Source organism: Polyodon spathula, chromosome 5 (assembly GCF_017654505.1).
Source record: "Polyodon spathula isolate WHYD16114869_AA chromosome 5, ASM1765450v1, whole genome shotgun sequence".
NCBI lineage: Eukaryota > Metazoa > Chordata > Actinopteri > Acipenseriformes > Polyodontidae > Polyodon > Polyodon spathula.
The window spans coordinates 74,664,707-74,681,800 of NC_054538.1; the positions used below are offsets into that span (position 1 = coordinate 74,664,707).

The 17,094-nt window shown below is 39.1% G+C and overlaps 1 protein-coding gene across 2 annotated transcripts in view; it reads right to left on the reverse strand.

Annotated features, from left to right (window-relative positions):
- Nucleotides 1-1,080: 1,080 nt before the first annotated feature.
- Nucleotides 1,081-17,094, reverse strand: part of LOC121316309 (SPARC-related modular calcium-binding protein 2-like) — a 63,675-nt gene continuing 47,661 nt past the window's right edge. For both annotated transcript variants that reach the window (XM_041251324.1, XM_041251325.1), the window contains exons 10-13: nt 12,203-12,302; nt 9,543-9,790; nt 2,857-2,897; nt 1,081-1,595 (exon numbers count right to left, since the gene is read on the reverse strand). In XM_041251324.1, coding sequence (XP_041107258.1) covers nt 1,572-1,595; nt 2,857-2,897; nt 9,543-9,790; nt 12,203-12,302 — 413 coding nt within the window. In that variant the 3' untranslated portion in view covers nt 1,081-1,571. The remainder of the gene's footprint in view (nt 1,596-2,856; nt 2,898-9,542; nt 9,791-12,202; nt 12,303-17,094) is intronic.

A 17,094-nucleotide genomic window follows, 5' to 3' on the forward strand; every position in this document is an offset into this window, starting at 1 on the left:
CCTTAGGCTGTATTCATAAACGTCTGTTTCAGCAGTCCGTCAAATTATAAGAAACTTTCTCAAATCTTTAAAACTGCAGGGGACTCATTAAACGATTTTAGCAACATATTTTTTTTTACACCATGCTTAGCAAAATAGCTTTAAAATTAAAATTAAATAATTACAAGTTGTTAAAATGATGTTGCCAGTCACCTGCAAGTGAAAAAAATAAAATAAATAAAACTAGAAAATGAAGCACATTGTTAGCACCTACGCTATGTTTTGTGAATGCATGTAAAGATGACAGCATAAAAAAAAAAAAAAACCTTAGCTGGTAATAGGCCAGGATAAACACAACAAAGTGAAACCTAGCCACTCCAGCTCCCTTTTGAACCACTGTTTTATATACAGAAAAATAAGCAGCATTTGAATGCACTGATCACCCTTCCTAATTGTTTGCTCAGACATCCCCTTGCCTGTGCATTCTCATCTCCGGTGCTCACATCTGCTTATTCCTTTTTGCTTTTTTGTCCTAAAGGCACTCTGACAGGAATGACTGAGAAGGTCTTAAAACCTGTACAAACGGCTCCTCGAGTTAAGGGAAGCGGCCTGGGGCAGGGGTTTCACACACTGACAGAAGACTCCTCTTTTAAGCAACTGCACCCAGTCCATGAAAGTGACCTAGCTTTAGCATGCCATCGGCCCCTAAGCATGTCCTGGGGGAGAGAGTAGCCTCTGCCAGGTGTAAGCAAGAGACAGGCAGACAACTCTGTTTAGCCTTCCTCAGCCTTCTCAGTAATTAGATTTACAAATGCTGAACAAAACTGTCTGTAACAGCTTTTCCCTGACTGCAAAAACACGCTCTGGGGCTTGGCACAATACATACTGACTGACAGAGTGATGCATACCATTCACTCTCTGTTTGTGCGTGACTAATCCTGCTGTAAGGAAATAAAAGCCAAGCTTATAAATAAAAGGCCCTTATAAAACATATTCAGGTGAGGAATAGAAATTAATCTTTGAATAGTCAATGCTGCAGGCTCAATTATTATTATTTTGTTTAACTCATTAAAGAATTACACACAACACTTTTAATCCATTTATTCTTTTTTAATAGCAAAATTGTGTTTGCAACATTTCACATATTTCATTCACACTTTAAAAACACTATACCTCAAGCTCTGAAATGTGTTCAAATCGTAAATCACCACAGCAGATCATTCTCATGATTGCTTCTGAAACGGTCAAAATCTGGTGTCAAGATTTAGTATTTTTGCAAGCAATTTTTAACCAACCATAAAACAAACAAACAAACAAAAAAACTTACTTTAAATGAAAACTTGTACAACTCAGAAAAGTATAGCTTTTAGACAAAAAGGACACATACATTGTATGTGATAATTTTCTTTAAAAAAAAAAATGACAACAACAAGTTACCTACGTCTTTCACAGATTAAAAAATCTGTTTAAATATCTCGTTTCTACAAAGTGAATTTACATTTAAAGTACAAAGTGCAAATACTAGATTTTCATTGCCATTTGGTGAGGAATTCTCCCCGAAACGAAAGACTTGCCACGAGCAGTTCATCATTTCAGCCTTGCTTCTTTGAGGCATGCTGAAATTAAGAAAAAATTGTTTAAATATACAATATATATCAAGCTTTAACTCTTTTATCTAATTAAAAAAAAAAAAAAAGAAATTTACAAATCCTGTCAAAAAGTAACTTGAATTTTATTTTGTTAGGGGTACTATTTACTTGAATCCAAACTCTTCCTCAAACCCTTATTGATCACAACCCACCACCCCCAAAGAGGCTAATGTATTTAATTCCAGATCTGATCAATCAGTGTGTCAGAAAAGAAGGCTACAGTAAATCAGATAATAGCTGATGAATTGCCAAAAAGAGATGTTGACATGCTTCCTTTTGGCTTTCTTCACAGAGTAACAGCAGGCTTTATTCATTCATTGTTGTTTCGGAAATATTTCCTATTTTACCTCAGGAAAATTCTTACTTAGAGTATGATAAATAAATACATACATATTGCCTGTGTTCACTGGTTCATAATAGCAACAAAACACCACATTGGAAAGAGTTAGGTATTACAAACCAGTTTAGCTTCCCAGGCTCTCACCTTTACTTTACTTGCAAAACTAGTATTTAATCCCATGTAATTCCTACGGTGTTTGGTCTTATTGTAATTTTAAAATCATGTTCTGGTTTCCTGTTTGTGCAACAATAGATCAAGCAAGAAAATAGAAAGCTGTTGAAAACATTAAGCCAAATAAAATGCTTACATCAGACGTGTAGACTGGCTATGAATAGAGGTATTAAAATGATTTTGATTAGAAAGAACGCACTCAAGCATACCTTTATTAAGACGTACAATTTAGTAAATGCTTTGTTTGCTGAAGACATTTTTTTTTAATTCAGCTGAGGTATTTTTAGTGGTTGTTTATGACTCAATCACATTCTTAAACTACAAGTGATTTGTAAGGTTTAATTTAATAGTGAACACACTGCTTGTTAAAACTGAGTGTAATTAATGTAATGAAATGAGACGTTATATGTTATTTTTTAAAAGCCACAGCAGATGCTGTTTGCCTTAGGAAGTAAATTCACAACATCAAACACAGAGCTCATCCATTTACAGTCTATCAACAATGATGAAAAGGCAATGTCTGGACTATGGGTATTAACAGCTAGACATTTGTTATCGAAACACTATCCTTTCTTTAACAATTAACACCAGCTTATACCCTTTCTCCACGAGATGAAAGCATAACCTGGGTGGGTTCCGAATGCTTTACTGTTCTGAAAGTGGGGTTGGATGCAGTGAACTCATTATAAAGCTAATTAAAAGAAGACTGGCACTTACCTGTTTGTTTGTTGAAGTGCTTTCTCCAGTGTTTTTAGGTGCTGAAAAACAAAAGGAAATGAAAACCGCATTTAAATCAAAACCGTACAGACTCAAAACTCGTGCAGACGCCTGAATGGAACAGAATCAAGCCAAAAACACGCTTGAAATGTGATAGTGTGAATGAACTTATATAACAATATAAGACCCTATTAAAAAAATATGTAATAACTTAAAGACTGTTTTAAAAGGATTGCTTAAAAAAAAGATTTATATCTTTTGGAATAAACAGTGGTTTTAAAAATGATCTTCGAACACTCTGAATATGTTGAATTAATTAACAAAATATTCCTTTTGTGAATAGGGCCCATTGATTTCAGAAGTGCCATAAGCAAATCAGTGCAAAGTGTAGGTCTCCATCACAGCATGACAACGATGCTCAGAAACAGTCTTGTCCTTTGTCATCCCACTTGGTATTATTCTGCATGCCCCTCTGCAGTACCGCCAGCCTTAATGCTGATTTATATGGTTAGTTTATAGACCTGTCTGCAATGTGCAGTCTCGGTTTTTCTGATTTAATCATACATTTATTTTTAATTCTGCTGACTACCTCTGGAATGCATATGGATAGTCAAATCTTTAGCTCAGACAATCTCTGCTTCCTGCAGTCAAAATATAATTGACCAATTCATCTGCAAATCAGTGGTGTTGCAAGAATTTACATATCAATGTAAAATCATATTGCAGTTAGGTAGATGCATGCTCTCAGAGGTTCTAAATGGTTCTAAATTGTCACATACCCCCTAAAGATAGTCCTCAGCAGGTATTTAGGCAAACACTGAAATCCTGTTTTAATAATCTTTAACTACACCTCACCCAGACCATCCAGCTCAGCTATACCTGACACAATGACACTGGAACACAGACAGCAATCTTTAACTACACCTCACCCAGACCATCAAGCTCAGCTACACCTGACACAATGACACTAGAACGCAGACAGCAATCTTTAACTACACCTCACCCAGACCATCAAGCTCAGCTACACCTGACACAATGACACTAGAACGCAGACAGCAATCTTTAACTACACCTCGTCCAGACCAGCCAGCTCAGCTACACCTGACACAATGACACAGGAACACAGACAGCAATCTTTAACTACACCTCACCCAGACCATCAAGCTCAGCTATACCTGACACAATGACACTGGAACGCAGACAGCAATCTTTAAATACACCTCACCCAGACCATCCAGCTCAGCTATACCTGACACAATGACACTGGAACGCAGACAGCAATCTTTAACTACACCTCACCCAGACCATCCAGCTCAGCTACACCTGACACAATGACACTGGAACACAGACAGCAATCTTTAACTACACCTCGACCAGAGCATCCAGCTCAGCTATACCTGACACAATGACACTGGAACGCAGACAGCAATCTTTAAATACACCTCATCCAGACCGGCAAGCTCAGCTATACCTGACACAATGACACTGGAACACAGACAGCAATCTTTAACTACACCTCACCCAGACCATCAAGCTCAGCTATACCTGACACAATGACACTGGAACGCAGACAGCAATCTTTAACTACACCTCACCCAGACCATCCAGCTCAGCTATACCTGACACAATGACACTGGAACACAGACAGCAATCTTTAACTACACCTCACCCAGACCATCAAGCTCAGCTATACCTGACACAATGACACTGGAACGCAGACAGCAATCTTTAACTACATCTCACCCAGACCGACAAGCTCAGCTATACCTAACACAATGACACTGGAACGCAGACAGCAATCTTTAACTACACCTCACCCAGACCAGCCAGCTCAGCTACACCTGACACAATGACACTGGAACACAGACAGCAATCTTTAACTACACCTCGCCCAGACCGGCCAGCTCAGCTATACCTGACAAAATTACACTGGAACGCAGACAGCAATCTTTAACTACACCTCACCCAGACCAGCCAGCTCAGCTACACCTGACACAATGACACTGGAACACAGACAGCAATCTTTAACTACACCTCGCCCAGACCGGCCAGCTCAGCTATACCTGACAAAATTACACTGGAACGCAGACAGCAATCTTTAACTACACCTCACCCAGACCAGCCAGCTCAGCTACACCTGACACAATGACACTGGAACGCAGACAGCAATCTTTAACTACAGCTCGCCCAGACCGGCCAGGTCAGCTATAGCTGGGAAAAGGTAGTGGAAATTTGATTATAGTCTGTGGGTGGGAGGGATGTTGCCTTGTACTTTAGAAAATTCTTGTCCTGATTTGCCATCTAATCCTTAGCAACAAAAAGGCTTAGAGTAAAAAATGTAAACAGTTTCAACCATAGTGTCCTTCTGATGAATGGAGAACTGTCAAAGAAAGCCATATCTCTGAAAATTGAATCTTTTCTTCGGATTTCATTTTTTAAAAATCTATAATTATGTATCTTGGATGACTTATATGCACCTGGAAACTACTGTCGAACTATTTGTATAAGACATTGTGGTTTATTAATATAAATGTATTATTCATTTAAAACAAATACTACCATATTAGTTAGCTTTATACTGCTAAATTAATTATTTGCAGCTTGTATATAATCCATAAAATATCAACAGTACTATAAATGTATTTATTTGTAAAGCACTTCAGAAAAATCCTCTGATGTGCTGTATTATTTATAGATTTTGGCAAATAACAGGCCCAGCTGTGCTTTACTATGCTACACAACTTTAAACTTTTTTTTTTATTTTCAGAAATACTTAGAAAAAGCTCCCTCAGAAACACCATTCAGCCACCTATTCTTATTAAATAGCTGTGATAATCTTGGAGTTACTGTCGATATTCAGAACCAGCAATTTCTATTTTTGATAAGAGCCTTTTATGTTAACGATACATTTGCTTTATAGATCTGTCATTACTGATACAGTGGTTCTTTGCTGGAATTTGGGAACAATCTTGTAATTATGGCTTTTATACTAAGGTTTTCTGAACAGTGACTTAAAATTCCAGATTCCAGTAATTAACACCTGCTCAGGATATCTGACATGTATTCATTGAAGGTTGTTGCCACTTGTTAAAATCAATTGGGAGACCAATTGGTGGTCACAAAAGCCCTTGACATCGTACACTCTAATATGCTGGTTTTAGCTATATGGTTTTATAGCCTTGTGGCAGGCTGGCGAGTGGATAGAGGCCCAGAGACAGACAGCATTTCAAAAAAAATATACTTTTATTATAAATAGATACAAAAATAAAAAGGCACAAGGGCCAAAACAAAGGGATTGAAACACAAAAACAAAAGACAAAAAGCAAAATGTACAAAATAAAGGTTTCCAGGCTGGGCAATGCCTTCACTGGATTTAGAAAATTGAAAAATCACAACTAACAAAACACCAACCTGCTTCCTCAGCTCCCTCCTCCCAAATGAGAAGCAGAGGCCTCCTTTTAAGAACATAAGAAAGTTTACAAACGAGAGGAGGCCATTCGTCCCATCTTGCTCGTTTGATTGTTAGTAGCTTATTGATCCCAAAATCTCATCAAGCAGCTTCTTGAAGGATCCCAGGGTGTCAGCTTCAACAACATTACTGGGGAGTTGATTCCAGACCCTCACAATTCTCTGTGTAAAAAAGTGTCTCCTATTTTCTGTTCTGAATGCCCCTTTGTCTAAACTCCATTTGTGACCCCTGGTCCTTGTTTCTTTTTTCAGGCTGAAAAAGTCCCTTGGGTCGACACTGTCAATACCTTTTAGAATTTTGAATGCTTGAATTAGGTCACCACGTAGTCTTCTTTGTTCAAGACTGAACAGATTCAATTCTTTTAGCCTGTCTGCATATGACATGCCTTTTAAGCCCGGAATAATTCTGGTCGCTCTTCTTTGCACTCTTTCTAGAGCAGCAATATCTTTTTTATAGCAAGGTGACCAGAACTGCACACAAAATTCAAGATGAGGTCTTACTAGTGCATTGTACTTTTATGTCAAGTGGCTGGGCACTGATTGATTGTTTATTAACCTAATCAACTAATCAACCTCAGTCACCTGAACATAATAAACCCAGGCAAGTAGGGGAAATTAACCCCATTCCTGCCAATTTAAAAAGGGCAGAGCTTTGCTCTGCCACACACCTCCCCCCCATGTACAACGTACACCGGCCTCAATCGGCCAACTCCCCCCTTCCCCCCACCCAAGAGTCCAATTATATCCCTTGGGTGGGCTGTTATGATGGGTGGTGGTGGGCGGGGTTGATGTCGGAGCCCCCTAGCCTTCTTTGGTTGAGGGGGCCCCAGATCTCCAAGGTAGTACGGCGACGGTGACCCGGCTCCCTCTGGTGGCAGAGGCGGCGATGGCGGCCCTGCTCCCTCTAGTGGCGGAGGTGGTGGCGGCGGCCCGGCTCCCTCTAGTGGCGGAGGCGGCGGACCCTTGGCAACCCTAGAAAACAAAAAGGAGACACGAGCAGTCCCAAGCGATGTGGAGCAGCAGGCAACCCCAGGCGATGCGGAGCAGCAGGCAACCCCAGGCAATGCAAATGAGTCATCCCTGAGCGGAGCAGGTGAGGCATCCCTGGGCGGTGCAAGGCAGGCATCCTTGGGCCATAGCCCCTCCCTCTCTGGCTCTGGGAGCGGCGGCTCCTCCCTCTCTGGCTCTGGGAGCAGCGGCAGCTTCTCCTCCTCCCTCTCTGGCTTTCGGGACGGCAGCTCCTCCTCCCTCTCTGGCTCTGGGGACGGCAGCTCCTCCTCCCTCTCTGGCTCTGGGGACGGCAGCTCCTCCTCCCTCTCTGGCTCTTGGGAAGGCGGCTCCTCCTCTCTCTCTGGCTCTTGGGAAGGTGGCTCCTCCTCCCTCTCTGGCTCTCGGGAAGGTGGCTCCTCCTTCCTCTCGGGAAGGTGGCTCACCCCTCTCTGGCTCCCGGGAAGGCGGCTCACCCCTCTTTATTGGAGTGACTGGGGCATCTCCCATGTCTACTGCCAGGTAATTAACCACCATGAGGGCAACCTCTGGGAAGGACGCCGGGTGGTGTTGTTCCTCCCACTGTTCCCACCTCTCCCCATCTCAACGCCACAGTGTGTTGATAACTATGGGGAGATCGTGGACGATGTCTGCCTCAGGGTGCATCAACCAGTCCCAGATCTCCTGGGACGGTGGTGAAGGTGGTGTTGTTGGAGGTAGTGGGGTGGCCCCTGATGCCCGGGGTGAACACTGCACCTCTTCCTGGGCCTGGTTGTAGGGGCATCCTGCCCAGTTGTGGCCGTCCTCCTCACACCGGCCACACCAGTTTGCCGGTGGCACGTCTGGGCAGGACCGCCAACGATGGTCTTCCTTCCTGCACCAGGAACACCAGGGGAAGAGGCTGGCCGGTTCTGCCAGCGGTGGCTGAAGCAGCTTACATTTCTTCAGCTGCTGCTTTTCCTGCCTTTGCCGCTGTCTGCTCTTCTTTCCCATAATCCAAAAAAATAAAAAATAATTCCCCCAAAAATTAAAAAAAATAAAAAATAAATACTGCTCTGAGCCTCTAGGTGGCGCTACCCCACTTCTGACACCAAATGTGGCAGGCTGGCGAGTGGATAGAGGCCCAGAGACAGACAGCATTTCAAAAAAAATATACTTTTATTATAAATAGATACAAAAATAAAAAGGCACAAGGGCCAAAACAAAGGGATTGAAACACAAAAACAAAAGACAAAAAGCAAAATGTACAAAATAAAGGTTTCCAGGCTGGGCAATGCCTTCACTGGATTTAGAAAATTGAAAAATCACAACTAACAAAACACCAACCTGCTTCCTCAGCTCCCTCCTCCCAAATGAGAAGCAGAGGCCTCCTTTTATGTCAGGTGGCTGGGCGCTGATTGATCGTTAATTAACCTAATCAACTAATCAACCCCAGCCACCTGAACATAATAAACCCAGGCAGGTAGGGGAAATTAACTCCATCCCTGCCAATTTAAAAAGGGCAGAGCTTTGCTCTGCCACAAGCCTAAAACTTGATTCACAAAGCTTAAAGTCCGGCATTATTACATTTTTTTTAGATAATAAAAGTTTTTTTAATAGATGGAACTTTCATTGTGTGGAACAGTTTAATTAATCAAAACCTTCTTTAGATTACTCATGAGTTAAAACTTTGAAGGTTGGGCCCAAAACAAGTAATAGATGAAGTTTCATTTTAATACAAATCAATTGTTCTTTTTCAGCATGTTAACTGTTAATAAATAATGTGTCATTATAATGTTTGTAACATACTGTTAGACAAATATATCTACAGTTGATCGGCTATAGTATAGTTATTTATAATTGTAATTGTCAGGTGATGAGGTTTAAGTGATTATTGCTATTACACTCCATTAGTATATGGACTGTGAAATGTTCTATTGTGAAGTGCTATGGGAGCTGTGTTATGGAAAAAAAAATTGAGCCAAAAAAATGGGATCTAACATTGTCCTGGGCATCAAGACGCAAGAATGTAATACTTTTAGGGTGTATAGACTCACACTGTAAGGGTGCACATCTTCAGTGTTTTCTGACAAGTCTTTTGTAAATTATTTATGGGATATTGTAACAGTCAGCGCTTCGAGGCAATTGCTACTAAATCATGTGCATTAGTAAATGGGTCTTTGCTGAACTCCAGTTTATTTTGTCCCTGCTTGAAACACTTCTCTTGTTAGTAGAAATGAAAATGCTTGTACCTTCTTCTTTAGTCACTCCTAGGCACCCCATGAGCTCCTGCACCGACAGCGTTTTGTCGTTGTTCATGTCGCAGTACTCCACAAACTTTTTCACACATTTCTTGGGTTTGGATTTCTTGCGCAGGAATCTTTTGAAGGGCTTGATCTCTTTCTTGCCGATATCCCCGCTGGAGTTCTTGTCCAGCTGGTTGAAGTACCAGTAGACCACCCGCTCTTCCAGCGTGTGGTTAGGGTCCGGCTCTGAGATCCTGGAGTTCAAAGTTATTCCAATTGATATGAGGGCATTACAAGACATGAACAGGATCAGGAATAACCTGTCACCATGCACAGCAAATATCTTTTCTTTTTTTATTTATTTAATTTTTTTTATCCCTTTTTCTACCCACTTTGAAATGTCTGATTCAAACATCTTTTCACCCACCAAAACTAAGCAATGGATGTTAATAAGCTTCTGATTTTCGGTTTTAACCGGTAAAACCCAATAAAACACCCCCAATACAAAAACAAAAATGAAATCGGTGCTTATCCAATAAACACTGGAAAAACACTGGAAAGTGTTACGCAATTCACATTGACTTCACCCCTTTCCCATTTAAAAAAAAAAAAAAAAAAAAACTACAAAAAACTAAAACAAACTACCTTTCCTAGTGCAGTTGGGCAATGTCCCTCCTTCCTGACTCGTATCTATCATTGATTCGATTTGAATACTTCAAACACACCCCAACTACTGAGTGGCAGCAAATTCCTACCTTTCTATTGGAGAGAGTGCGAGATTCAAAATGAGTTCGCGGGAGTTAAAGCTACATTACATTGCAAATTGTAGTGAAATGTAAAAAAATCTGAGACACACAAAAACCCCAGAAGAATGTGCCCATGACCATGAGGATTTCATTGAGGAAAGCAAAGGAAAGAAGGTACATATTATGTGTGCAAGTGCTGTTGAGTTACATTGTGACAAAAAAAAAAAAAAAAAAACACCCAAGCATTTTAGAAATGAACCAAAAACAATAATTTCATACAGTAAATAAAAAGCAAAAGCCCCATATATGTAATTTTCCATTTTGGATTTATTATAGTTTCCATAAGTTTACATATAATAGAAGTCTGGCTTATTGGTCTGCAGTTACCTGGTTCGGTTTTGTCTCCCTTTTTGTGGATCAGTATTGCATGATCTTGGTTAGCGGTTTGTAAATAACTTTTAATATATTTGCTATGTTTTTCTCTTAATCTATGATTTTGCCATTTGTATCTCTTAGACATTTTACTTCCTCCTTGAATGTGGAAAAACATTTTGGAATTGGTATTAGCCCCCTTAGCAGCGTTCATTTCTATCTCTCTTGGCCTTTCTAACTTCTTTTTTGACTGTGTTTGCAATTCCAAGTACTCTTTCTGTGTTCTTGGTCCCTTTTAAACACTCTGTAAAGTGTCTTTTTTTCTCTAATTTTTTTTTAATTGATCTGTTAAACCATGTTGGCCATTTTGTTTTAGATTTTAATTTGTCTACTTTTGGGATGTAATACTACATTTTTGAAAAATAGCCATCCTTTTTCTGTGGATGTTTTCTCTATTTTCTCCAATCTATTTCTGATAGTCTCTGTTTCATTCCTTCATAGTTTGCCTTTTTTAAATTGTAAACCTTAGCTTTAGTCATTACTTTTTGGGTTTTTTAAAAAGCACTTCAAACGAGACCATGTTATGACCTGAGTTTGCCAATGGTTCTCTGACTTCTGTTTTAGTTATTCTGTCTCCATTATTTGAAAAGACTAAATCAGGGTATGCCTCCTCTCTAGTCGGTGTATTGACAAATTGCATTAGGAAGCAGTCATTTGTCCTGTCTACCATTTCAATTTTGGCTGTCGTGCTTCCAGCCGGGTGTTCCCATTTTATATGGGTCAAGTTGAAATCCCCCATTAGTATTGCTTCTCCTTTGCTACATGCATTTCTAATGTCATTGTATAACAGATTATTTTGCTCAGTATCTGAATTTGGCGGTCTGTAGCATGTCCCTATTATTATGCCCTTTGAATTTGTGACTATTATTCTGACCCATATTTATTCTGCATTGTTTTTTTCTTCCAGATTTAACAGCTGGACTTCAAGACTATTACTGATGTACAGCCTGAAGTATGTGCATTGCAAGCTCTCACACATAATAAAACAATTGTTCAATAGTATTTCTCAAAATCTCTGTCCCAGCTTTATCTTATTTTTAAAAATCTTTTCCTTTCCTGAGTTTCTGCTCTCTGCACCCCAATAGCTGAGATAATCAAACATTTTTATTTGAGCAAAATTGGATGCTGCATCTCATTTGTGATTCAATGCTTTAAAACAAAAGTTTGGGTGAAGTCAACCTTTGCAAAAAAAAAAAAAAAAAAAAAAAAACATGTCGTTATCAGCAAAGGATTCTAATAGTAAATGACAGCACTGCTAATTGTGAAACAGCATGGATCTACCACATACTGGGTTAAGGAAAGAGTAATTAACCATTTAGCTAGTTTGACGCTTAGGAAGTCAGTGAACTGCCAAAGCTAACTTGACTCTCCATGTCTCTCTGTTTATATTTAGATCCTTGGGAATTTTTTTTGTTTTACCGAACAAGCACTTGTCTTGTATTTTGCCTGCGGGTGTAGTGGGCTCATTCCAGAAAGCTGATTACCCACCTGCTTGCTGACGATGGATCAGAGACTGCGTGCACCATGTCTGTTGACAGAGCATCCAAGACGCTGGTAAGAAACTCGTTCTTTTTTTCTCCTGGGCAGCCTGAATAGGAAAAGAGAAAAGTAGGTGTTAGAAAATAATTTTGCTTCTTTAACACCTTGGCCAGTTATCAAATCCGATTTCTGCATCAAAAGTCATTGAGGTAGGGAAAAAAGAAGAGGAAGATAATCCTTTCATGTTAACACATCAAACACATTGGTTTATGGCCACGGGTTGCAAAATGAAGAGCACGACTTTGGTTTTAAATTCCTTCTATTGTTACTCAATAAATAAGCATGGTTGTAGGGATTCTGCAAACAACTACCAAGCTGACAGCTCGGCTTTGGTGAACATTAAGGGATGAAGTTTAAAGCACCATATAATATGAGAAGGCATCTTTCACAAACCCTGCGGCTCTCCGAGCCTTTCTTTTTCAGTCGTTCAGTCAGAGACCTCCCCAGCCCTTCAGGTAAAGGGAGAATTTGTCAATCAGTAAGGCTCCATTATCCTATTACACTTTACGATGGCCCCTGTGGGCAGAGGGAGGGATAAGAGGAGACTGAAAGGCCTGTCTGGGAAATTATCACTTAATAGGTCCACCTATGCAGGGAAACAATCTGACAAGGCGGAGAGTCGTGTATGATAGGAGCCAGAAACCCAACATGAAACACTGAACATTGTTAATAATCCACACACACACACACACACACACACAGATTTTTATCATTCACTCAATGGATATTCACCGTGAGAACGGCACTAGCTGTATCTCTGTAGGAAAGTTCAGGAGCTATGAAATATATGGTGGAGCCAACCCAAGAAGTGAAAACACTTAATTTGTTCACATTTCCTTGACAACTTCAATAAGTCATCCTATTCATGTGGTAATTCACTAAATATTTCAATTAAATATTTCAAGGCCTCACAAATGGCTAAACAAAACAGCAAGATGCACATATCTGCTTGAAATGTTTACAACAGACCTGAGGAGTTGTTAAGGAGAACGTACAATTCTATAAAATTACACAATTTGCATGAGTGTAAGCTTTGTAAATTTAAAGAATATTTTGTGGTAAATTGGCAAAGTTACAGAAGGTTATCTTAAAAACAAAACAAATCAAAACTAGTCTATGTTTAGACTGTTGCATTTTTACAGAATTTTATAGATTTAAAAAAAAAAAAAACTATTTATTAAGTAATCTTTCAAGATTATTTTGGGCAAGCATGAAGGGCCCATTACCCATATAAGCTTAGAGTGAATGGTTTTTATTTACTTGTCCTCAGTTTTGGAATATCTGAGCTGTAATGAATTATTTCTCTCAGTTTCCAGGGTTTACTGTTCCACAGGCATGTGATTATACTTTTAAAAAACCATAGGTACAGGCAGGTACTTTACTCCAATGACTGCAGCTTAAAATTACACAAGGTACCGTGATCCACGCACAAACACACTCACACATACTTTGGATACCAACACATTTAAATGGAAATTTCTCTATAAACCACAGGGCTTCATGGATTATTCAAACTTAACAGAAAGCAGCTAGGGATTGTGAAAAAAAAACAAGGCAATGGAAGGGCTTATCTAATTCTGCTCTTGTAAAAGCATTACAAAGTAGTTACTCCTTCCTGTCTGTATGGAGATGCCTAAAGGAAAGATTACTGCTGTTGCTAACATAATGACACGTTTACTTTCTTGAACGAAATAAACAGGTGTTGACCAATAGCTTCAAGAAACCCTGAATACATATATACTGTTAAGGGGAAAAAAGGCAGAAAAGCTCATTATAACCTTAGAGGTCACAAAGATTCCTTGTTTGCAAACACAAAAAGCATGAGTTATCACATAGACATGTGTATATACAACATGTACTATTGAGAGTATAAGAATTATGTTTATATTGGAGGAAACTATATAATCCAAGGGCTCGTAATCTCATATGTCTGCCATTACCTTGATATTTTCTTTACATGTGAACAAACGATGAAAGTGGTATTTCTGGACAAGGAAGGACATTACAGCATACATCAGTAGTGACAGATATTGATAGTTACAGAATATGGGTGTAGGCGGTATTTTGTTTGTCACACAGTATCTCAGCTCATATAGTTTTCTCTTAATATTTTATATACCAGTATTTCACAACAATAAAACAATTTTAATGCAAGGCAGAATGAGACACATACCTTTCATTAATACCTGTTATCTTTTACACTACAAATCAAAACATTTATACATAGTGTTGAGTTAAAACCTATTACATTCCCAAAAATCTCTGGAGCAACATCTTGATACCTATGCCGTCTCCAGTATGCATGCAGCACTGCATTGAAATGAAGTAGTAGTAGTACATAGTGGCTGCCTAATTATCAGGATGGAGCCTTGGATTCTGACCCTTTGCACAGACAGCTGGCCAGCTTCCACCCCGCTCTGAGTACTTGTTTGAGACAGACTAGACTGAATGACTGCCAGCCAGGCATCAAACCAACACCAAAGCCATCCAGTGCCCATGTCAGCTCCTCTGTATGCTTGCCATTGTGCCACTCTGCTATCAAGATGCATTTAAGACCTGTACTGCCTCACCATAAATAATGTAGAAAGAAGTCTGTCAGATTGATAGCTTGGAGCGGTCCCCTTGGTTTGGTTTCTTCTACACTGTAATTTCACTCAGTCCCAGGATCAAGTGGCAGAGCTAGGGAGTTTAAGTTTGGTTGTAATGAATAATTCACTCCAAGGAGCATGTGTACCTTGGAGAAGCTTGGACCGTTATGAAGGGCTTATAGTTCTCACCATGCCATGCTTGCTTCAACCCCCCCCCCCCCTTCTTTTTTTGTACAGCTGCCTATATTGTGTGGCTTTGACAGCCCATATAAGTAATTTGTTGTTAAAGAGCTGAAGTTGAAACCGCACTGCATTACCTGGCAGTTTTTGAGCTGTAACAAGAAGTTAGTATTTATTTTAGACATAGTTTTACCCACAAGTATGTCCTTACAGCAATACATAGTGTTGCACACATGGCATGTGGAAATGTATACCAACACCTTGTTTTATTTCTGAGACCTACCGTAGACATATCTGCTGATAAACACACACAGGTACAGCAGGTACAATATGTGAAGTATATGCACACTTACAGATGCTTTAATAGTTACGTCACAGCCCTTAAAAAGTGTGGGTTCAGAGCCAAGATGCAAGTAAATCTTCTGTTTTTCAGCACAAAGTGCAATTATAATTCCTGGAATCCTGACAATGCATGGATTGTATAGTATGGATGGACACTGTATAATTTATTAGTGCTTCACTTAGATTTCACTCAGATGAGTGCTAACTGTGTCCTCTTATTAGGTACCTCTTATTAGGTACCTCTTATTAGTTTTAGCAACATCACTGGTCCACTTAACTCTGCGCTGAACATCTTTTGTCCTTCTCTTGTTTTGTTTTCACTTGAATTTGGAAAACTAAGGTCTATATGTCTATATCCTGGATAAAGAACCTTTCTCTGATATATAAGTAGTAAATGTGGATTTTCGATGAAAGCTAGGCGTGCAACTAGAGGGTGTTCACAGACACAAGCTTAGAAATTCCTAGAGATCCTACACAGAACAGTAATGTGAACCAATCACGCACTGTCACCTCCCTGACAACGGACCACCACATTCCTTCAAGCCCGTTATCAATTTAGATAATAAAAACACGATACTACTCCAAAATTAACCAGTGTCCAGGCCAGTATGGTTCGTGCACTGACTGATATATATATATATATTATATATATATATATATATATATATATATATATATATATATATATATATATATATTGGACCTTCAAGTTGAACTTGTATATAAAAAAGCAGATCCCCAATTAAAATAAACTATGTATATAAAAAAAACTAGCACAGCAAGCTCAAAGCACAAAGATAAGGGGATGATAATGTTGTTCATAAAAGATAGTAAAATGTATTTCAAAGTCTTGGTTATTACTCCTTTAATTTACAGTGCAAATATTTTTGGACTAGAGTAACCAGTTTCTTGTCTCAACAAGGGTCTCGTTTAGTAAATCTTGCCCTTAAAAGTATGATTTCAGCTTTCCCAGGTCAGTAAACAAAGCATCATTAGATGTGGAGAAAATGCCTTGTTACAGGCTTTGTGAGAGTAGGCCGGGGTGCCTGGCTACATTACTATCTGCTAAAAAGTAAACACAGGTGTGTCTATGTTTCTATCAGATAATGACAATGTAATTAATGAAGATAATGTCCCAGTTGTGGAAATGGCATGACTATAATGGAAATTAAAACCAAAAGGTATATTCTTTTATGGGTATTTACATACTAATTTTCAGATGATAAATCTCTACCACGAACCATGTGACAGACATAAACATAATCTGCCTACCAAACTTGTTTTTATTGTCTTTTAATCTCCCCAGAACCCACAAGAGAGCACACCACTCTTGCAGTCATCCACATTAAAAGTGAATCAGCCATGTTACAGAGATAATAGAAGGTAATGAACATGTTGGTAAAAGAGCTGTGAATGCTAATTTATAATATAGACGCATGCAAGTGTTTAAATGCACCTGCACATTTTTATTCAAATTGGTCTTCATTAAACTAAAAACCTCAGTTAATCCTAACTGAGGTGATTGGCATATCAGGCCATCATATAAGAAGAGGTAAAAAAAATAACTTTCATGTGTAAAATATGTGTTGGAAGTTTTGGGTGATTGCCATGTAGTTCAGTGCCATGGTGTGTAATGTGATAAACATGTCTAGCACATTAGAAAATATTTAAAGAGAGAGTGTGTATATTACATGCAATATACTCATTATTATCTATACATTGACATACTCT